Here is a 24,834-nt window from a genome sequence, read left to right on the forward strand (position 1 = left end):
CTAACTTTTTAGACAAAGACACATTTCTGTAATTTTACATCTGTACACCACCACAGTGGTTTTTAAACCAGGCAGCTACTTTCAGCTTTAATTTAGTAAATTGAACAAAAATACCGCAGTAACTGTTTAGGAATCACAGCCACTTTTAGACGTAGACGTGTTTTCAAAGGCTAAAAAAGTAATCAGACAAATAAAGCCACTTCACTGGTGCACAGAAACAAAATTGCAGAAGTCGTGTTATTGTCTAAGAAGTTACAGATCTAACTGTATTCAGTGGTTTTCTACTGTAACTGAGCACCGAAGGCCCTACTAGCTGCATCAATGCGCTGCTTTATTCTATGCCTTTAAGCACCTTCTAATTACCACAAACATACTCAAACTCTGATGGATGCTTTGGGAGCAATTTGGAGTTCAGCGTCTTATCCAAGGACACTTTGAAGTGCAGACTGGAGGATCGAACCACTGACCTTCTGCTAAGTAGAGGACCTGCTGTGCCTCCTGAGTATTTTTGCACTGGTGGGGTATCCTTTAACTGCGATGCTTTTTCCCCTCAGAATTTTCCATTTCTGTTGGGAACGTCGCTAAAACTTTCCCACTCCAAACTTGAATGAGCCAGCATTTCTTTTATCTAAATAACAACATATCAAACACATGGTTACTTTTACTCATTGCTTCCGCTGCTGTCGTTATTTTGATGTCGTCACATGAGCTTTCGCTGTGTCTGCACAGGTAGCCGATAGCCTGGCAGCAGATTCCCAGTTTCTTTTGCGCTACTGCAGCTAAAATATTTGAGTTTCTAAAAACGCCATAAGCCCTTATTCCATTTTAAGTTAGCAAAGGGACTTGCTTTTTGTCACCAGATGGGGAGGCGGGTGATTTCAGTGTGACTGTGTAAAAAGATTTATGTCCACACAACATGAGTAATATACACTCACGCAGACACACACGCACATACCCGTGGTAACCGTAGACGTGTGAACCGGCAACTGCTCTGATCTTATCTCACACACACACACATGCACACACAGCAGTGACTGCAGCGGGGTAATGTAATCTTTAATCCTCCGGTATAATCTGTAAGTAGTGTGTGTGGTCGTCTTTTCTTTCTCTCTCTCCCTCGCTCTCTCGCTCTCATCCCCAGGGATAGAGTTACTTGTCTCTAGAGGAAATAGCAGCAAGGGATTAGGAAGTAACACACACACATAGAGAAACACACACCTGACGTTGAGGCTCGGGGGTCCAGATAGCGATGACACATGCCACTCTTGTTCCAGTCACCTGATACGTTCCCTCTCTCTGTCTTTCTCGCTCTCTCTCCCTAACACACACACACACACACACACACACACAGAGTACATGGTGGGTGTGTTTGGCTGTTTGCATGTTTGTTAAAAGACTACAGCAGTGTAACGCGGATAAGTAGAGTCAAACTGAATAAATGCAGAAGGAAGAGGAAGAAAAGTGGGAACTAAAACATCAGGACTGAGATAAAAAACCCACCCCCAAAAAAGACACCTGGCTCAGGTAGGACCCTTCAGTTGGTTTAAATCTCAAATAAATATCTCGGTCTTCAAGGCCATCTCCATTGACATCCTCTCCTCCTCTTTCATCTTCATCACATCCTGCAGTGTGGAGTTACTTTAGCTCCGTCCATTCTAATAACTTTAGGGTCTGATTAACCAGATGTTTCTCTTTAGTCTTCTGAGCTGGATGATCATATGTAGAGTGAAGCTGCATTAACAGTGTGGATAAAGACATACTGAAGATTACATCACAGACAATTCTCTTTTCCAGAGGAGCATTTTCTGGTTCTGTTCCCCGTCAACATCCACGAGGAACAGAGCCTCATGGATGTTGACGAGGAATTTTCTGGAACACCAGATTAGTGATGAAGACAGCACGAGCTTTAATCAGATTCTCCGATGTTATATTCCTTTTCCGTTTGTCTTCTGTCTCTGACGAATGCATCTAGGACTTTTTTTTGTCTTTTTAACAGTGGCTTTGCGTCTGTTTTTGGCTATAGATATTACACACCTATGATGGACACAGGGGAATCTTTACTGCAAAGATAACACTGAGCTGTCTTTATAATGAAGTCAAATTAGCCAAGCTTTACTTAGTCTAGTCTCAACAATACCACTATTGTCAGATACTATTTCTAATGCAGTTTTGAGACCTTGATAAACCTTGATAATGCTAATGTGAAGACCAACCACAGTTTAAAATAAGGTAAGAGAAAACGTTCTTTATTTAGCTCATATTTGAGAAGTTCTTTTGTTACATCAGTTAATATAATAACAATAATAATAATAATAATAATTATTAGTATAATAATTATAATAAAAACAAGTAAGGAACTAAGGAACAAGTAAGTAATCACAGAGCCAGCCTTCATGCTGCTGCTCTGTAATCCTTCTGTCACATTTATAATAGGTTTATCACGTCTTTATCACGCTAATGTCAAGTTGTCACAGCTAAGACATCTAAGTTTGCATTAAGAATGACTAACTAACTAAATGCCAGTGACCGTCATACAAATCTTAGACTGTAAATAAAAGATAGACATAGCCACCGTGATATCACAGATGGGTCTGACTGTCGCTATCTTGGTTAGCAGACTACATCCGTATACTGTCTGTATGCTGTCATCACGCAGACACCGATACCTGCTATTTAGTGCTAAGATCCTAATAAACTGCTAAAACTTTACTGGCCAAAACTAGAGCACAGATGTCTTCGGCTGGCTGTTAGTGTAGTTAATTGCTCAGCTAAGCAATATTATTTATCTGATAAGCCTTAAAAAATCACCAAAATGCATGAGCCTATAAAAATGTGCCTTGTTCTTCTGTTGGATTTTTGACCTTTCAGTGCATAATGATGTGTGTACAGTTTGTTTTCTGATGTCTTGTGCCCTTTTGAAATTGATTGGTATTTGGTATTGGTATTTACATTCAAGTATTCATCAGGAATTGAATGGACGTGACAATGGGATTGACTTGTCCTACAAAAAAGCACAGATCTTTTTGAAATATATGTTTAGGAATTGGGAAAAAAATTCTTTTTGACAAGAAAAGAATTGTAAACAGAAATCCTTCCGTATTAGTGGCTCAGCAGTGCTCCTTTCCACACTCTCAATCACTATAAATCAGTCTTTAACCTGCTACAAACACCAGAAATGCTCTGTGTATCAATTTATGCTGCTACTGTAAGCAAAAGGTTGTGTGCAGCTCAGCCGCTCCATTTGGATTTATACACCAGGGGCATGTGACTGATTAAATATCAGCCACATTTTTCAGTAACCATACCCACTGGGCACAGAGTTGCCCGGGTCAGATCACTTACAGGAGCCGCAGTCTGCAGCTCTTGGTGCAGCAGAGCACCGTGCAAGGTTTTCGTTTCTCATGTCTTTATCATGTGAGCCTCCAAGCAGAACTAACTGCGAGCGTAAATATGTGTTTGGATGTGTGTGTGAGAGGTGTGAATGCCAGAGATTACCTTGACTGCAGCCAGAGCCATAAATCTCACTGCTGTACGGGGAAACTCGGCTGACCAGCAGGAAGCTGGATGCTACAAATGAATAAAGGATCAGAATCAGTTTATAGGCAGCTTAATCTCAGCAGCTGCTGATGTCAGCAAAGGACACGCCAGGAGAGACGCTTTGATCATTTAAAATGTTTGGAGCTCTGACATGGTGTGATTTCTACAGGAATTTAAGGCAGGAATTTTGTAACTTCAGTGCTATTGCTCTAATTAGAAGATAAGAGAATTCCTGAATGTACACCTTTGACCTATAACGAGCGATCTGCACATTTCTAAACTTTGAGTGGAACAGAAGAAGCTACCATAGCTCACTAGCACCCTCCAATCATAGTGTACCCACACAGAATATTTGATTTATTTTTGATGACAACAGCTTCTTTCAGAAGTGTGTGGGTGGTTTCAGCTTCCTGACTTTCCTGTTAGCTTAGTTACAATTTTATTATTCACAGAGTCCTTTGGCCTCAAGCCAATAATACTCTGTAAGTATGGATTTACTGGAGCTGTTTCTTCCTTTTGTTTCTCACTTTGCAGAGAGTTTGACACTAGAATTGCTACCTAGCTAGCTGGCATGTAGCTGAAGGTGTAGAGAAGAAAGGAGGGAAGTTCAAAGCTGATAAAGCAGCTCAAGAAAACGAAACAGCAGCAACAGATTATGAGCTGCACGCCGTCTGTTTTCTCAAGACTGTGAATAAAATTAATAAATAACTGTTAATTATTGTTTAACCTGAGACATTCATTGTGTCTCGAGTGAAGAAAAAGAAGAATTTTGATATCAAAGTTGAGATTAAAAATAGAGTAACAGACTACTTTTTTTCTCACATTGCTCACGTTTTCTTCTTCTTTTTCTTCCTCCCACCATTATTACTATTTGTAGTAGTCATAGAAGTTTGAAGAGGTGTGTTTACATTTTATAAGACCAACTAGTTTTCATCAAAAGCTTATATGCATGAACACACACATATGCATATACGCTGTTTGTGATTGAGACCCACTCTGTATCCCTGGCTGACTTGAGTGTTATTAATTAGCTCTCCATCTATACCTACAAGAAATCACAGTCTATTTCACCAAGAAGCGCAGATGACCTTTGAGTGCTTTCTGGAGTGGATTTAGCTGGTAGGTTCAAGTATCCAACCAAACTGGGCAATTCCACTTTTACTGGTTTAATCCACTCAGATCCAGTTCTAGTGTTAGACTACTCTAATTTGCTTAGTTAGGTTCCAGTTTTAGGTCATTCCAAAGTGGTAGGTGGTAAGTCTTCTGTGTAAGTCTTGGCAATTCAGTATTTGCCATTTGACAGCCATTTTGGTCACACCTCTGGGGCGTTATTTGGGTAGTTATTTTTAAAGGCCAGAGAATCATATCTTTAATTTTCGTATTTACTGGGACATAAAAGTTGCATCTACTGAGACGCCAGCCAAATCAGGTTAGAAAACATTGCAAGATATCATATACACAGCTACAAGACATTATGACTTAATTTGAAGCTCAGTTCTCAGTGCCAACACGGTCCATCTTTATGGCTGAAGCGTTCAACAAATGCCGTGCTAATTTAAATTCTGAATATGGTCAGCCAAGAAAAACAATGTCTTTGCTGCAAATGGCAAGCATATCTAACCACCACAGGGAGCATATCTATCCTGCCACCACAGAGTTTAAACAGTTCTGAACCTTTGCTGTGCACATGCATCAGTGCAGCAACACGATTGGCTCCAATGTTCCCCAGTTCAACTGTTGATTGGACGTTTTGGTCACAGGGGCAGAAATGTTACAAAATTCCCTCATAGATTTCTATTTCTCTTTATCTCATGATTTCTCTGGTTACAATTTCAGTGTCAGACTAAGTGACTAAGTGACTTTCCATCAGTCAATTTTATATTAGGCGCCAGTCTAAATTGGTCAGTGTTATTATGAGACAGGTGCAAACCTGCCAGCTCCAGTTTGAAGCGTCTCAACTTGTCAGCTTTTTGTTGCTTGTCCCACTTTGCAAAGTTGCACGCTGCGAATGGAAATAGTTTATTTAAAGAATCTTGTAAGAAAACTTTTTGCGTGTTTGTTTACAGCTAGTACCGCATCTCGGGGATCTTTTGACAAATCACCAACAGCCTGAAATAAAGCTGACTGGCTCATTAGTTTGCTGTTGGCCAGTTTTCATGCTGGTTTATCAAGTGTTTCCATGGGAGTGCAGTAGCAGATGTTTAGATCAGTATTTTTAGCAGCTTCTTAGAACAGCAACTTAGTGTAAGGGAGAAGGGTTACTGTGTGTGTGTTGTAACCAGATCTCAGAGGACAGAAGGACAGAATTAAGACCACTCTCTCAACACTCTGTTCATCATACTCACACATACTGAAAAATATCTTCAATTCATACCTATCACGAGTGGTCTACACCAGAGGCTAACAAGTAATTGAATTCAGCAGGTACAGTCACAACATAAAGCCAACATATATTTGCATCAGGAAACATTAAGGCTAGCAAAATAGTCAGCCAGCTTAAGATACAGGATTTGTAAAGGCTTAAAGGGTCCTCAAAAAGTCCTCCAGGATGTCAAAAGGGTCCTTGAAGAAGGTTAAGCCATCCTTGAGTAGTTTCAGGGAGGTCATAAAGAGGTTTCTGTTGTCCTTTAGGGAGTTTCACCATTTCTTTAATATGACTAGAGGACTGCAAGATCTCTATTGTCCCAGAATTCAGGAGATGTCACACCTCAAAAAAACAAAAAATCAAGTAAAAATAGAGTTTAATGCTAATGAGATCACTGAAAAGAGAAAGGTGCTGGTTGAGGTTGAGGAGGAAGAATGCTTAGGCTTTCTTGAAGTGGCTTCTGTGGTTCAGCTTGTTTTTGTCTTTAAAAAAAAAAAGTTTCTCAAGCATTTTTTCACGTGGCATCGGTGGTGTTTGAAGAGGCTCCAGTGGTTCTCCTGAGTGATTTTTAGGTAACCTTAACATTGTGGCTTTATTACATGTTAATAGGCTTTTTAAATTGGCTGAACTTATCATCAAGGTGGTCTCAGTGGTGCTTAAACAAGCTCTGAAGGCATTATAGCGGCGCATCTGAAGGAGCTCCAGTATGACGCAGTAGGTTAACAAATATTTTGGTTGTTGTAGTAATGACGGTCTGCAGGACTTCTTTTTTGTAACCGATCCACCAAGCTGACACAATAGGCCACATTTAAAGATAGACACTAATGTGTATTTACTATCATAAATAACCCCCCGGATCCAGATCGTGATCTGAGCCGTATCTGCCCACCTTCACATTCGATTACAACACCGTCTCATGTTGTTCTGAACTTAATAATCAGCTGTAGTTATAAATACAGACACTGACTCACAGTGCTGCTATATGAGGATAAACTTAGAGAGTCAGCAGCCTGGCACACAGCTCTTCTACAGCTAGCCTAATGTTACACACACACACACACACACACACACACACACACAGTATTTAAAGTCTGGGTGGAGCTATAGTGAATTTTTTGTTGGTTTGTTCTGAATAAGATTAATACATTGTGACTGGTTTAATGTGTTGTGGATCACAGTCAGTTACAGCTCATCAGAATAGATTATAATAGGTCTTAAAGTAGAGTTGTATTTCTATATTTTATTTCTAATCTTTTATAATGGTACAATTAGAGTTCATGTAGAGTGGATGTAAATGGGTTATAGTACTCACATGGATGCATTAGAAGTCATAAAGAGTTGGCCAGACTGTTATTTAAAATGGGATATAATCAGGTTTACCTTCATTACATTACACTGGACATATGCACTAAACCAACATGACCAGAAACCTCCTCCTACTCCTCTTCTTCCACCGCCTCCCCCTCCTTCATCAGGCCTGATTCAGATGGCATCAGTGTTTCCACCCACACACTGTTGTTACAAAAGATTTCACTGCAGGGCTTTGACATGCTGTAACTTTAAACATACACAGAATAATATGCTTGCATCAGGTAACTAGTATGAACTAGCAGCAGCAGGTGGATTCAAACATCTTCAACTGTTTTCCTAAAATTGCTCACATGTAACCGCCCTCCAAATAATCCACTGCTAATAATTCATGGCAGATTTAGAGTACTCAAGTTTTGTTTGTTGAAGAAATGTTTTGTAATAGTTGTGTATAGTGTGATGTGGTCAGCTTGGATTCTGCGTGAGCTCAGTTAGTGTACTTCCTGCCTTTTGAAAATTTACACATCTTTCTGGCCGAGTGGCAGCTGGACACGTGGACTCATTATGTGAGCCAATCGTTCGCCCTCTCTTCGCTTTGTCTTTCTGTATTATTGCCTCTCTCTGCCCCGAGCAGCTGCAGCTCCATATGTTAGGTACTGTTAAGCAGATCTGCTGCTCAGGTTTCCAGGTCGTAACTCCAGAGATATCAAAGATGAGCTCCTTTTGTTTGCTCTTCAGAGAATATGCCAAGAAGTGTGTCTTTCTCTTTAACAGGCACAGCTTTAGATATATTTCCTGATCCTTACAGATGGTTAATTTGACAAAAGGCTATTTATGAAATCATTATTCAACAAATTTTTGGATAAAAGTTCTTAAATGTATTAATAAATGTAATTTAATTTCACCTTCATAAAGTGTCAACAGACTAATGACAAAACAGCTGAGGAATCATTATTAAAACTCAATAATGGCCAATATTTTTAGCCAAAAGGGACCAAACTAAATCCATAACATCATAAAATGGCTCACCCGTTTTATGTAGCGTGAATACGAGTCAACCAGGGTTTTTTTCTGGATTCATTTCTAGATGTTTTCAGTATGGAAAAATATAAGTATATCCTTATTTTCGCATTGTGGTGTGACTGTAGCAACTCTGAAGTGAAATTTGGGTCAATATAAGTTTCAGCTTCATCCTTAAAGCAGAAACTCTGCCCTGCAAACCTTTGTGTTGTTGCTGTTTGTTTGAAGTGTGTGAAAACAAAGGTATTAGAAATCAATTATTTAAACTCCGTGTCTGTTCCCAGGAAGTGGGAGTGGTGCAGTGGGCGGAGCGTTGCCAGGTCTCATAGGTGCCACTGGTCCCTCAGTCATGATGAAACCCTTTCTGCCGTTTCCTGTTGAGACAACGTCACCAGTTGGACTTTTCCCAAACTTCAACACGGTAGGTGTGTGTGGTAGCGACAGGTGAGCGTGTGTCATAGCTGCAGGTCAAATAGATCGAACAAAAAAATCTTTCATGGTGTCATCAGTACTCGGGTTGAAACAAGCTCGTGACCTCTGACCTCTGTGTGTCTCACTCAGATGGACCCGGTGCAGAAGGCTGTCATCAACCACACCTTTGGTGTTACCATGGTACCTAAAAGGAAACAGGTCATCTCCTGTACTGTCTGCCAGTTGAGGTTCAACTCTGATGTAAGTGTGTGTGTGTGTGTGTGTGTGTGTGTGTGTGTGTGTGTGTGTGTGTGTGTGTGTGTGTGTGTGTGTGTGTTTTGTTTCTGGTCGATATACAAGATATAAATATAAATGAAGTGTTTGCTTATTAATACATTTACACGTTTGCTAGAAAATGTTAGTACTGTATCTTAGAAATGTTTGCTCATTAGCACCTAAAGCCTGTGTAACTGAATTGGTTTTCCAATCATAAATATAATTCAGCACATCTAAAATTAACATTTGCCATGCAAGCTAATCTGAGCTTGCTGTTAACGACCGCATTTCAGTCCTGCGTTTTTATGGGATCTGATCCTGAAAATGAACAATAACAAAAAACTGCCGCTTATTGTCTGACTTTTAAATTTTCACTGGCGTTACTGTGGATGAAAGTTTATTCTCAAGTAGTTTATAGTTAGTCTTGCTGAAAAGGAGGGTCCTACCACTAGAGCGATGAAGTCTTTTCTTTTCTTTTTTTTTGTATAATTTTGTGAGGTGCTCCTGGAAAAGAACAGGTGCGTAAGCTCAGGTGTAACACCTCCCCTTCCACACCCTAATGACACAGATCTGTGTAAACGACACTCTGCCCATTCACAGACGACTGCTGTGCGGGAACGAGCTGCCTCATTAGGAACATGCCAGTCAAACATCACTTATTCATGAGCTGGTGAAATTATTCATGAGTGAACATGAAAACAGGAATCACGGCTCAGAGAAGTAAGAGAGGAGCGTGACCTCTTATAGGGGAATTAGTCTTATGGGATGTGATACGAAGATTTTGTGTAAAGCACTCTCTAGAAGACTAGATAAATATGTGCCTAATTTGATAACAGACGATCAACAAGGCTATCATAATATAAGACGTGTCCTCAATGTACTTTATGAGAAAAACAATAGGGAGGACACTGCGCTGCTATCACTAGATGCGTGCAAAGCCTTCGATAGAATAGAATGGAATTATCTCTTACAAGTGCTCCCCAGATATGGACTAGGTGAAACATTCCTGAAATGGATCCGATTATTGTATACACATCCAACAGCACAAGTTTTAACTAATAATAACGTATCAAAACCCTTTAATTTACAGCGATCAACCAGGCAGGGCTGCCCTCTGTCACCAATTCTCTTTGTGTTAGCAATAGAACCTCTGGCCATAGCTGTGAGAGCAAATGCAGGAATATCAGGGATAAGAATTGGAGGAAGAGACCATCTAATTTCTTTATTTGCAGATGATATTATATATATTTTTTGACTAATCTGAAAGATAGTAACCCTAATTTAGTAACATTAATAAAAACATTTGGAGAATTTTCAGGAAACAAAATTAAAAATTCTAAATCAGAATTAATGTTTCTTAATGAAGAAGAAAGAAGAAGCCCTGTGGTGGCCACCCCATTTAAAACAACTACAACAGGCTTTAAATATTTAGGCATTAGGATCGCCCCAAGCATCAAGGACATAACCTCAATAAATTATGATCCCCTTGTAGAAGAGGTCACGGAAATGCTAAACCGCTGGACAAACCTGCCTGTATCTATGATAGGCTGGATAAATATCCTAAAAATGACAATTTTACCCAAATTTTTATAATACTTCCAAACACTTCCGTTGCCTCTACCAACTTCATTTTTTGACAGTTTAAACAAACTATTTAACCAATTTATTTGGAATAATAAGGAGGCAAGGCTCCGCTTACAACTACTTTACTTGCCCTATGAAAGAGGAGGTCTCCAAGTCCCCAACCTCAGATGGTATTATATGGCTGCCCAACAACACCTCCAGCCTGGGTTGACATCGAGCAAAAATCTGTTCCAGATCTTCCCTTACACACTTTTCTATATTCTTCAGACACTAAGACATTAAGAAAAAAATACAAGGAACCCTTTCTTGAAAAATACAATTATAATTTGGCATGCAGCTCATAAATATGTGGGCGATCCTCCATCGCTTTCGCAATTTACCCCTATTTGGGGAAATGAAAAGTTCACGCCAGGTAAAAGTGATGGAGGATTTAAAATATGGAAAAATAAAGGCATTCAAAAAATTAAAGACCTATATGCAGATGGCATGCTGCTCACATTTGATCAGTTGTGTAAAAAATATTTAATACCCCCAAAGCACTTTTTTCAATATTTACAATTGAAAAACTATTTGTCATCAAAACTGCAAAGGATTGCTGAACTTCCACCACTGACAAAAATAGAGGAGGCATGCATTAAGAATACAAAAGGGAAAGGTTTTCTCTCTATATGTTATAATTTACTGATGCTTTCCTCAAAAGACTCAGCAGCAGATAAACTGGATGCTTGGAGAAGGGAGATCCAAGAGGACATAGATGAAAATGACTGGAACCAGGCTTGCTTAAAAGCACAAAAACAAACAATAAACACACGCTTTAAACTACTGCAATATAAATGGCTCATGAGAACCTATATAACACCTGTCAAGCTTCATCATGTGTCCAATGATATTCCGGACATCTGTACTAAATGTTTAGTTGAAAAAGGGACTCTTCTTCATTGTCTATGGGAGTGTCCTAAAATCCAGGACTTTTGGAAAGATGTTATCAAATATCTGTCTGAAGTGTTTAAGGTAAAAATCCCTTTAAAAGGAAAACTCTATGTACTTGGAATATATCCAAGGGAATTTAAGCAATCGGGAAAAAAACCAAATTACTGGACTATGGACTACTTCAAGCCAGAAGAGCCATTGCGCTATGTTGGAAGAGTATGGATGCTCCCTCCATGGGACTCTGGAAGAAGGAAATTGCAGTCTCTCTAGGCCTGGAAAGAAACATTACCCTTCCTGTTGCAGTGTGAATACCCAGAAAACGAGGACTCGCATTCATCTGATTGGCCAAAACGCCACGTTACTGGATGATGTTTCACTGTTGGGAAAAGCTGAGCATGATGAAAAAAATAGCTATGGCAATTTCTTGTTAACCTTCCTGCTGCACAGATGCTCCGGCTTTATTCAGAGAACGAGGGGGCTGCACATTTTTCACGCATCGCCAGCCCAAAAGTGGCCTCAGGTCCATCTCCTGTGCATTTAACATTATATGTAAAGTCCTGTTTTAATCAGTCCGGCTGTGTACACAGAGGCCTGGATTTAATGTGTGCTATATGTAGGTCTGTAAATAAAACATAAATGTATTTTCATGCTTCAAGCCTATTGTCCTTGTTTTGATGTGTGTAATTCCAGCGATTGTGCTCTGAGCTTTTCCAAAACACAGGTGTCCTATAGCGTGCATGAATGCCTGCAGCTCCAGAGCTGCTGTGCTGCTGCAGCTTTGCTAGCATGCTTTTCTATGCCTTCTATGGTTCAACAACTACCCTGAATTACTAAAGGGAGATTAGCCATAGAGACCAAACTTTTTGTATGCTGTAAACATGTTTATGTCTTCTGTAAGGTGAGCACCTTATAAAGCAATGTACAGGGTTCATTGTTATAGCTGCTCTGAAGTGGCTTTTCCAGTCACTGACTGCAGTCTCTGGCCCTTTCACATCGGTTTTATTTTGGAGGATGCTGAATGGCTCAAATACAAAACTTAAACTTTTCTATTTCTACATCTCAGTCTCAGGCTGAGGCTCATTACAGAGGAAGTCGTCACGCAAAGAAGCTCAAGTCTCAGGAGAACAAAGCCAAGGCTAAGCTGTCAAATTCTGCAGAAACCAATGGGAGCGTCTGTAATCCTGCTGGCCCCGCCCCTCTTGTCTCAGCTGTCCCCGTCCCTCTTGTCTCAGCTAACAGCAGCACTAATCAACACACAGGTTCATTTTTATCCAGTAATAACACTGATGTGAATTATGTTACTGCTGATGTTTTTTTCAGATATTGTTTCATTTTCCTTCCACTCTTCTCCCTTCAGATTTCTTATCCAGAACCGCAGACACTCCGTCTCCTGTCAAATCTTTCCTCCTCCCCTCTACCTCCCCTCTCTCTTCCTCCTCCCCCTCTTCTAGTAGAGCAGGCAGTGAGCCTCCTCCATCCAGCCCCCCATCGGGACTCCCAGCTCCAGGCCTCTCTTCCTCTTCGTCATCCTCTTCTTCCAAAGTGTCTTCCGCTTCCGCTCCCGCTCCTGTCACCACCTTGTCTTGCCCTGCTCCCCTTCCACCTGCACCCTCCCAGGATGCTTCACCTTCAGTGGAGTCAGAAGAGGAGAAGGCGAAAAAGCTGCTGTATTGTTCTCTTTGTAAAGTCGCGGTCAACTCGCTCTCTCAGCTGGAGGCGCATAATGCAGGTGAGGAGAGATATGCACCTTTGATTTTATATGATATGCATTAGCATTAGCATGCAAAAACAAAAGCTTCTGTGGCATCTAGTTCTTTGTTACACCTTCATTTACAAAATATTGAATGTATGAAAATTGTCGGTTCTGGTGAATGTTAAGTTGCTGAAATTTAAATTGAAGTTAAAGGACAGAAGGATTGATTCATCTTTAGCACAGTACAGGAAATATGTACAAAAGTGGCCTGTAGAGTCTCTTGGCTCTTGGTTTCTTTGAGCATTGCACAGTCTGACCTTGGGCTGGATTTGCTGGAATGCCCAATCCTGAATAAAATCTCTCAGCGTACGATGGGAGATTTCACATTGTTTGGTAAATATCCTTATAGTTCTTCCCGGATTGATGGGCTGATAGTCCCTGATGGTAATCTCTTTCCTCCTGAGCATTTTGTTACTCATCGTCTTAATTCCCGTGGAAGTATTAAAGATGGACATATTTTTGACTTTGTTTGCATTTCGGCTTCGTTTTTGTTAAATAAATGTTGATATTGTGTAACATGTGACATGTTGTAACTCATCTGTGGTTTTATTTACCTAATTTCAAGACCTGCCAAGTGTCAGCTCATGTTTATTATCTCCTGATATGTGAAACCCTTGAACTGACAGAGTGTCTTTTTACCATGGCTGTAAATCAGTGAGGACAGGTCCAACTACAATATCGGCTGAGCGGTTATGCTTCTTATTTACAGTGCTAAAATAGAGTAAGCATCAGGTGATTAAACTAAAATAATACAAAATATGTCTGTTGTGCATCTCAGCATAGCGCTTCAACTAATGTTACCATCTGTAAATACCAGCAATCAAGTGATTAAGTCAACCGGAGAATTTTCCTGGATGGAGATTACAAATGCAGTTCCCACGAGGCCTTGTCCTGTGTTTACTTTAAGTCGGACCCAAAAACCCCCAAAAGAGATTCACATAAAACCAAGTTTTCTTTTGAAAGCTGCGGGAAGCTCACTCGAACATATGCTGTTTTTTTCACTCTTCATATCTCTGAATCTATAAATTAGGTGGACAGTTCAATTGCTGGTAGTTATTTTACTTCCTCACAGAAACATACCAGGGTATATACATTTAGCTATATAGCTATAAACACATTTAGAAAGAGGAGAATTTGGATTAATGACACTGAAAGGTGGAAGGAAGGTGTCCCTTAATCTCCCTCAGCGGCTCTGTGCTGCCCCTGCTTGGAGATCTTTGGTATCTACTTTTACTCCTGTGACATTAAAAGATATTCAAAAAACAAATGCTGTGCTTCATGCATGAAACACACACAAGCCTTAAACTTATTAAACTTGTTCATAATCCAATATGGCCAAAAGGATTTGTGGAAATCCTGGAATACATCAACAGGGAGAGCTTTCAGCAGAGTTTCTGCACTTCTGTTTCCACATTATGATAATCACACATGAATATTTATCCTCGGCAAGTCTTTTCTGGTTGATTTTTATAGAAAGCTTTTGTAACCATGAAGATAAAGATCAGTGTAAAAGCAGACGATGTGTACAGGTTTTATTTTGATGGAATTAAAACAACAGACCCATATTTAAAGATATTTTTACCTTTCGTGTTTCCTGAGTTTGTTTTCCTTTGCTTTCAGGATCAAAACATAAAACAATGCTGGAGGCTCGTAGTGGCGCTGGGCCGATCAAAGCCTACCCTCGGCCTGGAGCAAAGCTGAAGAACGGCAGCAGCTCGGGACTGAAGGGCTCCGGCCTGCAGAACAAAACCTTCCACTGCCAGATCTGTGATGTCCATGTCAACTCTGAGATCCAGCTTAAACAGGTAGAAACTCGCAGCAGGTTCACAAATATCTAAAGGAAGGCAGCTACAGGATTGTCAGACTGTTCATATACACTCAAATATTTGCTACACAATACTAAGGTTCAGTAAAACCAGCAATTCACCTCAGCATTGCTGTCACAGAAGTGATCGTCGTCATATTGGACTCCTTTCACAAGGTTTTACAGCGTCCTGCAGAGTAAATAGACACATATTGACATCTGAGGTAAACAGTGGACTGACAGCCTACACTCACTACAGATGAACTGTGGCCAGAGTTTTGTCATGCAGTGGCCACCGTAGCTAGGATAATGCACTTAAATTGTGAGGGATAAGAAAGTCGAACTCAACTGACTCTAAGCTGCACACCCTAGTGGTGAGATTTCACATACTGTACCTTTAATGTAGTTTCAGTTTATGTTTAAAGTTTAAAGTAAAAACAGTCTTCTCACAGTTACAACTGGAAAATTAATGTTTATTCATTTTATTTTGGTTTTTAACCCCTGGAAAGGCCTTTTGCTGTACATTATCCGACTAATGTGTTTAACAACTCTTTACCTGAAATGACAAATGAACTTACACTAGTGAACTACATACTTGGTTGCTTTTAGTTTGTGAATCATTGTGAAATCTTGATCCTTAATTTCATTCAGGTTCTTCTGTTCTTGTGCAGTTTATAGTCTCGGTTGCTGTTGGTCTTGTCTGCCCTCAGATTTGCTTTCACTGTGACAGTGTTTGTTGTTGTTGCAGCACATCTCCAGCAGGAGGCACAAGGACAGAGTGGCAGGAAAACCCAGCAAACCCAAGTACAGTCCTTACAACAAACAGCAGCGCGGCTCACTCACTGTGAGTGTCTCTTTACCTCCCTTCCTCTAATTAAGTATTATTATTTACTTTTGTCTTCATTCTGTTTTTTTTCATCGATGTCTCTTTGTTTCCTCTCCTCCTCTCTTCTCCATGTTTGCTCAGAAGGAGCTGGTGAAGCCTGCGCTCTCACCTTCATTCCTCTCCACTCCTTTTGCTCCACCATCTACTCCGCTCACCCCCTCTCTATCACTCCCTCCATCCTCTCTGTCCTCTTCCCCCCTCCTCACACCCACGTCCTCCCCCCTCACACCTGCGATCTCTATCCACCCTCGCCCTCCGGCCTCTTCCCCCCTTTTCACAGCCTCCTTCCTCCGTCCAGCACCTGGACCAATCAGAGCGAGCCAAGGATCGATTCTCTTCACGCCGTACTGATGCCAGCAGAAGCGGGAAGTCATACCAGCGAACTTTGACATGCTTTTTGTTGCCACTACGGGGACATGGGAGACATCGCATTAAGACTGCAGGGATTCAAACCTGCAACCTCCCCACTAAGAAAGTTGTGAACTGTGAACTGCCTCTTGCCGACCAGAAGAGGGGATGTACGTTTAAATAACCTGAACCTGGATGAACGAAAAAACAGAATAAAAAATAACAAAAGAGTTCTTTCATTGAGACATGTGAAGTTCCTGGAAACCAAAAAATACTGAAGTTGCTCAACATTGTTTAGAAAGCACTAAGTGACCGTAGAGACCTGCAAAATCTAAAACACAGGGCCCACCTTAGAGAAAGCCAAGTCGAGAACAAATATCCGTTTTTAGCAGCCTGCATTGGCCAAAAAAATAGGCTTTTAATGTATTTTGATTTGTCAGAGCTGACAAGACACTGAATCTAAAGACAACCCAGAACCTGCTCCCAAACTCTTACCAACACAGGTAACAGTGCTGTTACTGATTTTTTGGGGGGTAGGTTTTGAGGAAGTTTGGACGTTTTGATGAGGCCAGACACTAAAGCTGATGGGAACATTTTGCTCGAGATCCCAGCTCGGGTTCTCCCTCAGAGTTTGAAGAGGATTGGAGGAGCTGTTCTATCACCTGCTCGAGGAGCTTAGCAGCACAAATAAGACGTCAGAAACTCAGCAGACGTCGTCTATCGTGACCTAACACTACTGCAGCTGTCAGCGTGCCCTCACTCAGACGCTACTCTCGTGTTTCACATATACATAATTCCTGAAGAAAGTAAAAAAAAAAGTTGGATGGAGTACACAGCATTTTGTACTTATTGTCAACAAATCACATGAAACACTCTAAAAACAGTTAGACGTCCTGTTGTGCAGCTCCGAAACCTACATGGTTTACAATAAAACCTACATGGTTTTATTTATTAGTGGGGACACGGTGGTGTGAACTGTTTGGTTGAACAGGCGGCCTGTTTTCAGCCTCTGCGAGTGTTTGACCTACTGATCTGTTTAGTGATGTCATTAAAACCTTATTATTTGGTTACTGATGTATAAAAACTTGACCAAAAATTTCACTTTTCTCCTTAAAAAAGAGCAGAAATAAATAAAATAGCTTTTTATTCACCTGTTGTTCAGTTCTAATATCTCCCTGCATCCAAACTGCCAGGCAAGTATGCAATTCAATTTGTAAAATGTTTCTGTTTTTTGTCCCAAAACAATTACATTTTGATACACGTGAGCTACGTAAATACTAAAATCAGCTTTAAAATCCTTAAAAAGTGTAAAACATCTGCAACTGGTGACATGACCTGACACAGCACTACAGCACATCCTGCTCTGTGTCCTCAGTGGCGGCTACAGCTTCACCAAGTTGCACTAAAGCAGATATATTCTTTAGTGGAAACATGAAAAGCAGTTTAAACCAGACAGCTTCTCGGATCAACATTGTCACATAACCGTTAATGGTTATCCAAAGGTTTTGCTCATCATTGTCTCCGACTGTTTTCTGCTTTCTGTGTGACTAATGTGTGACTAGTGTCCCCGTGTCCTGTCCACCTGTCTCCGCTGCCTGTTGAAAAATGATTTTGGACTCTGGATGGAGAAAAGGGCCTTCTGTCTGATTCTTTTGTTTTATTGAACCTTCCTGTTGTCACTGAACTTTCTGGAGTTTGAAGCATCTGAGCAGAACTTTTCTGAAAGCTGAAGAGTTGGAGAGACGTTTTAAAACATTACTAGAACTTTCCACAACCTGCAAATAAGCTCACGGACTCTCAATCGATAAAACAAACTTTTACCTACAGCTTTAATTAATGCTTCTCTGGTTATTTTTGTGCTCTAATTATTTATTTTACATTGTGTGTTGTATATATTTACCTAAAGCTTTTTCTTGATTTTTCAATAACTGCTTAAATTAAGACTTTTGGTCCATTTAGCACTCTGGTCCAGGGATGGTTATCTCAAGGTGCACGATGAACCCATTAGCTTTTAAAGCTTTCTTTGGCCTTCATATTACCTTTTTTCATCATCACTCAAAGGTCCACTTCTTGGCTGTTTTCTGAACCTCCAGCTACATCTCAGAGCTTTGGGTGAAGTGAGGTGTGTTTTTGTGTTTTTCACTTGTTCTTTATAGTCCAGCTCTGTTACTCAGGATAATAAAAATAGACTTGATCTAGGAGCAGAGAAAAATCTGTGTTGTCAAACCCACTGAGTGTGTGAATACACGCCAGCATCGCAGGATATTTATCCAGTCTTCCGAGAACAACAGGAAAGTGAAAATTATGCCATCCAGAAGAGCTAAAATGTTTTTTTGGCCACAAAACCTTGAGTAAAAACACGACTTTACCCCGGCTTGCTTAATATGTGATACACAGAGGGGCCTGTTTTTTTGGCTTTAACTTGTTCTACGTGCTTCGTTACTTATTCAGTTTTAATGAGTAACAATAGTCAAATCCTGTCTTTAACCTCCTAAGACCCGAACTCTTCCACGACATGCATTTTTAATTTCTCTTTGATATTTGGGCTGATTGGGACCCGATGAATGTAAAAACAAAGAATTACCAGATTTTTATTTTTTTTTACCTGATTTTTGTTTCTAAGAAAAATGAGAGCCACATATGAGGATATTCATTTAAAATTTCGATAGACCATTGGCAGTATAATGTCCTCGTAAGTGGATATCAGGCCCCTGTACACCAAAATTGAATATTTTGGTCTAAATAAGCCAAAATGTGATGTCCACATATGTGGACGCCAGGTCCTAGGAGGTTAAACTAACTGTTGCTGAATTTCTGTGCTGCCTGATAAACAAAGAAGAACAACATTCAGAATGACGTTCGTATGTTTTCTTTTTTCTTTGTTGACGGGGTGGTTATTTATCTTGTTTTGGTGCAAAGCTTTGAGGCTCGATGAAAAAATGATCAATTTAAAGTACACTTTTCATCTTGTGTATGTTTCCTACATTTAAATTATGTTGTTGTAATGTCTGGGTGCTACGGTGCTGTCGCATTTGCTGATTTATGTAAGCATTAATCAATTTTTTTTTTGTTTAATTTAATTCAATTTTCCGTTTCAGTCATTCAGGTCATGTGATGAAGCTTTAAGGAGACGTGGTTGAAGGATGTGGGGAAAAGCCTTTTAGAGGGCCTTTGAGCAAGCATTATCACACAAACTGTTCACAGGGTCCCAGATGAACTTTTAATGCTTTAATATGTTTGTTTTTCTGTCCAACACACTGAGCACTGGAGCCTCTAGAGGGCAGTAGCAGGACTTTTGGCTGTCAGTCTGGTGTACTGCTAGCAGATAGCTTCTTTTAGCACTTTTAACCTTCAGGTTATTGTTTTCACAGTTGCACTGGAAACCAGAGAAAATGTTAATGTTACTAATGATGTCATGGTGTCTCCTCATCAAACTGTATAACAAATACTCTGATGTAACGCGATGTCACAGGAAAGCAGTCAGATACTGTGCAGACAGGTCTACCTGAGGAACACGTGCCCGCTCAGGTAAAAGGCAGCATGTGATTGGTCAGATTAACACTGGTGTCAGTCTTAATGACTTTGGAGTTGAAGGATGGGTTCATATTTTATTTGCAGCCAGTACGGACAACATTATCAACGACACTGAGCAATGCCTCACAGACATGTGATTTCTGTGTTACAGTAGACTTGAGGAAATGTGAACCCATCCTTTAATGGTAAAAGTGGTCTACTACTGGATAAATGTGCTCATTTTCTTAAAACTTTACATTAATTTCTTCTACAGGGTTATTGGGTGATGTAAACATCAGAAGCGCAGCATGTGGTGGCCTTCACATGATAGCCTGGTGGCAGCATTGTCTGTGTCCTCTATGCTTTGTTGGGAACTCTTCCATAGCTTCACCTTCTTGAGCTAGTCTTGGCTGCTGTAGCTCCTCATTGGCTTTCTTTAGTCCTTTGACCTTGAAGTTAGTCTTTTGTAGGAAATTCCACATGGATGTTGCCCACAGCAGCTGACTTTAGTCTAGAAATGAGGACGCACACTATACTTTGGAAATGGCCTCAACAACCAGACACTGGAACCTGGCTTGTTGCAGTTCATGGGAAGTTTTTGTACATCTAGATAGGTTAGAGTGTGATCCCTACTACCTCTTTAAGCTTCTTTATGAGGTCTGAATTCTTTTCTGTCAGTCAGAAGCTTGAAGTCAGAAGTGGAGGACAGTGGAAAACTAGCTTTGACCCTCTGGAAGTCTGTTTGTGGTGTCTGTGAGGACCTTATCATCCCACCACCTACGGCGCTTTTTGACATCCAGTTAAGATGTTGCTCAGGCTGCATGAGCCTGGCTGACACCGCTTGCAGGATGCATCCTTTTCCTTGTCTCAGGCAATAAAGCTGCTTGGGATTGGAAAGAGGTTAGTCACAGCACACATAAGGAAGTCCAGCATGCCCTGCTCACAGCCCCAGAGCTCCTTCCAGGACTGCAATGGCTCTACTGCTTCAAACCTATCCTCATATTGCATTGGGTGTTAACACCTACTGACTCTATGTGTTAGTCTTCTTTTTAAACTCTCAGCAGCATGAGTTGCCTCTTGACTTTGGCTTTGTTAGACCTGACCAATGATTTTCTAGTGTTTCAAATATTCTTCTGCCTCCCTCACTGCTTGAAACAGTAGTGCTTATTAAAGGATGGTTTCTTTCTCTTTGGTTTTTGGAGGTTATCTCTGGTTTCATATACTTAATTAGAAATTTAGCACATTTAGAAATGATCAATAGCTAACACGAGCACATTTACAGCATTGGTGTGAATGTCACTACGCTGTTTTTATGTAAATACTTTTGTTGCCATGGCAAGAAAAAAGCACACCAGGCCTCACAGCTAAAAGACTGTATCAGAAAGAGAAACACGAGCAGAAAAAGTCAGTAACCCTCACATTTGGAAATCGTCATCGTCAATATTGAACTTTCTGTGTTTTCAAGTGGTCAGTATTTTAAATGTCTTCCTGCCTCTTCCTGAAGAACTTGAAGCCTCTCAGTCTTCCAGTAACAAACAAACAGTGTGTGTGTGTGTGTGTGTGTGTGTGTGTGTGTGTGTGTGTGTGTGTGTGTGTGTGTGTGTGTGTGTGTGTGTGTGTGTGTGTGTGTGTGTGTTTCTATGCAGTAACTGATCTCACAGCTCAGTAACTTACTTCAGTTCTTGTGTGTCAAATCTGTGTTAATGATGGCTGTCTGACTCTTCTACATCAAATCAGCTGTTCTCAACTTCCTGTCCCATGATGTCATCAGGGTGCAATATTGAACTGATCAGATGCTGCTTTTCTCAGCACTTAAGGCTTGGTAGACTTTACATTCGGGGGCCTGTAGTTGCAACACTGGTATGAATTAAACTGGGATGCACTGTTTAAATGGTGAGTGTGTTTGTGTTTGAGTGTGTGTGCATTCTTGGAATAAATGTTGACTATTTGCTTTCAACAAAAGAGCCCATTTCCATGAACATCAATGTCATGCAAACAGTGAAGTAAATTAAATGTTTAAAGGAGCGGTTCACCCAAACTACTACACACAGGGCTTCTTCTTTTTCTTTTTAAGCATCTCATATATTTGAGATAACTACAAAACATAGTTTGGTGGAGTGTTATATGTGTTATTTGTCAATTTTCGCCAAATATATTTTAAAAGCGCATTCAGGTTTGAAAGTGGGAAGGAAAAACTGGTGACGCACACGGTTCAGCTTCGATACATTTAGCCAGCCCTCTTCATTCAAATCCTTCACGGTTGACCTTGAATGGAAATGTTTGAAGTGCGCTCAGAGATGAATGTGAAAGATGTCTCCCTTTATATTCCAGTCTTCCTGCTTTAGAGAACCCTTGTCAGCTTCTTTTTTTAACGAAAATTGTTTATTATGATGTGAATATGCAAATTATATTATGCAACATTTCTCTTATTTTATTCCTGTAAAAAATTGTTTTCATTAAAAACTGCTGTATATCCTACATCAGCCGTGTTTATTCTTTTTGAAGTAAAAGAAGACTTCGATGAAGAAACGCTGTCACACAGACCCTACGCAACACTGAATTATGACCAAATGTTTTTGTTATATATATACCTATGTTAGTCATGATGCTTTAAAGCAGCACTGTGTAAAACAGTCCTGCTGAAAGCTAACTCACGTGGGTCAGCAGAGTGGTTTTACTCTCCCTGCAGTTTTTTCCAACAGTAGAGTCCATCTGTTTTCTTTTGATTGTGCAACATGAAATCAGATACTTGAACTAAACTATTTAAAAAACATTTTGACATAGGCATGATCTAATGATCATCAATATGTGCTTGTAGGCACTTTAATTTCCTGCTTTCGTCGCTGATCAAACATAAGTTGTTTTGGCACGTAAACTCAGCGTCAGGTGAATGAAGTCAGGACATCATCCTGAAGTTGCCCTTTCTCACACAGCAGAGATACCACTCTGTTTGGTTTAGGTGAGGGTGCTGCTGGGTACAGCACGTAGGAGGCAGACTAGCTCAAATGCAAATGGATGGACTTTGGTGGGTTAAAGACTGTTCCATCTGAATGCACCTGCTCATTTGAATTTTCATACACTCATCCACTGGGCAATGCCGTTGTCAAAGTTCAGGTCTGGATGTTTGAAAACAGATAAGTCAGCCTCTAAAGGTTTATTTTTAAATTTTTATTATTAAAACACCTCCCAAAATCCATTGACAAAACCTGAGTGCTTTCTTTCTAACATTCACTGTCTGATGAACACATCAGATGACAAAAATGTTTGTACAGATATATACAAATATACAAAAAATATAAAATCATGAAGAGGCTTTAGTGTCTGTTTTCTGAGCTTGGTTTGTCTACATGACAGCAAGGCGTTTAGCCTAGAAGAACTGCCAATTCAGATCCTGGTAGTGGAGCTAGTGTGTAAAACAGACATTCTGCATGACGCGTCCTAGTGCTTGCTGAACATCTTATCTTCCTCTTCTTTTTTTTTTTATTTAACAATTTTGTTGATTAACATGTTTGGTTCTTGAGGTTCTCCTGTATCCTGTTGAATCACCCAACCTCATATAATGCACTTGTTCCATAATATGGTGTTGGGACACAGTGACTTCTTTCATCCAAACTTGGGTTTGTGTCCAAACATCTGTCTGGAGACATCTTCCTCTCTACTTTAATGCCCAAACTTCTGAAGGCCATGAGAATGGACCATAAAACCCCTGCACCCAGCTTCCACCAGCAGACACCTGGCTCACCATCCTGTCTACTCACAGCTGGTGATCAGTCCAGTGTCCTTGGAGAGCTTTCTTTCAGCAGCTTTGCACAAGCTCCAGAAACACGGATTGCTCATCTGATTCAGACAGATGAAACCAGACAAAAACGTCTGGTTGCAGGGTGATCAGGGAACTTCAGCTGCTGTTCGAGGTTGACCGATACCTGCCAGGCTCTTGCTGAGGTCAGGATGCCTGCAGATGGTCATTTGTCACTGTTTGGATTGCTTGTGTTTTCTGATTGCTCCAGCGATGGTCCTCAGGACCTGATAGTCCCTTTGTTGTGTTGGGATGTGTGGGCATCTTGCTTTAGAACAATGAATCCCAGAAGTGTTGAAGAAAACATGTTGAAGAGAACAGATGTTCTGTTGCAAATTCAAACTGTGCCACATGTTTCTGAGGTTCATCAATGTTACTGTTCGGTAACATTGCAGGGCATCTATGAAGAACAGCAATCAGCAGCTTTACTGTGGACTGACAAACACCAGAGTCATTAAATCGTTCAACTTCTCTCTTTTTTTTTTTTACGTAATATTTACAGTTAATCTTAAAAACAACCTACTCAAAGGGACCATCTGGCACTGTAAGTCATCTGGTTTGATGACAATAGGCGAAACCCTAACCCTGTACTTGGAGACACACAAAAAGTAGCAACAACAAATTACAAATTTGATAAAACATGGTTAGAGTCAGGATCATCACTGATAATAACCTAGTGCTCAGAGAGTTAATGTAGTGTGTTTTTTTATTATTTCAAATTGAATGTCCTGAACCAAAGAACCTGATTTAAAAAAAAAAAAAAAGAATAAATTGCAACTGTCTAAATGCTGCACTCGCTCTGCTTAGACCTTTCACCTGTAAAACAGGCACTTTGTCTCTTCCTCAGCTGCCTGCTTTCTCTCTCTCTCTCTCTCTCTGGTATGATGAGTTGTCATGAGTAGCTTCAATGTGAAGTCAGATTTTTAAGGAGGAGAATGAGAGGAGTTAGAGGTGGAGTTCTTTTTTCTTGCCAGGGATAAAAGTTTTGAAGCAGCAGCGAGCTCCTCCAGACGGAAGCTGACACTGATACTACACTGACAATAACTCTATCAAGTCAGCCACGATATATTGCACTCAATGCAGCAGTAGCTGAGGATTTTTTCTCTTTGACGCAACACAAGTGATTTGCACATATTTTAATTTGGCCTCCTTATTGGTATTTTTTTTTACCACTTGTATGCACATTATCGTGACAGTATTAATGTTTTTTTAATCATTTGTGACTGAATTTCTTCAGTGACAATACACTAAAGGCTGAGAAGTAACAAGCAGAGTGAACTAGAATACAACAGAGGCCAGTAAA

The 24,834-nt window shown here is 40.3% G+C and overlaps 1 protein-coding gene across 1 annotated transcript in view; it reads left to right on the forward strand.

Moving 5' to 3' along the window:
- znf385b (zinc finger protein 385B) overlaps window positions 1–17,092 on the forward strand; it is a 71,228-nt gene extending 54,136 nt beyond the window's left edge. The window contains 10 exon segments of the mRNA XM_080903435.1: window positions 8,515–8,651; window positions 8,792–8,902; window positions 12,495–12,690; window positions 12,789–13,160; window positions 14,805–14,989; window positions 15,737–15,832; window positions 15,956–16,093; window positions 16,095–16,257; window positions 16,260–16,298; window positions 16,301–17,092. Coding sequence (XP_080759561.1) covers window positions 8,515–8,651; window positions 8,792–8,902; window positions 12,495–12,690; window positions 12,789–13,160; window positions 14,805–14,989; window positions 15,737–15,832; window positions 15,956–16,093; window positions 16,095–16,257; window positions 16,260–16,298; window positions 16,301–16,356 — 1,493 coding nt within the window. The 3' untranslated portion in view covers window positions 16,357–17,092.
- The last annotated feature ends 7,742 nt before the right edge of the window (window positions 17,093–24,834 follow it).

The sequence above is a fragment of the Rhamphochromis sp. 'chilingali' genome (assembly GCF_963969265.1).
Source record: "Rhamphochromis sp. 'chilingali' genome assembly, chromosome: 14".
Lineage (NCBI taxonomy): Eukaryota > Metazoa > Chordata > Actinopteri > Cichliformes > Cichlidae > Rhamphochromis > Rhamphochromis sp. 'chilingali'.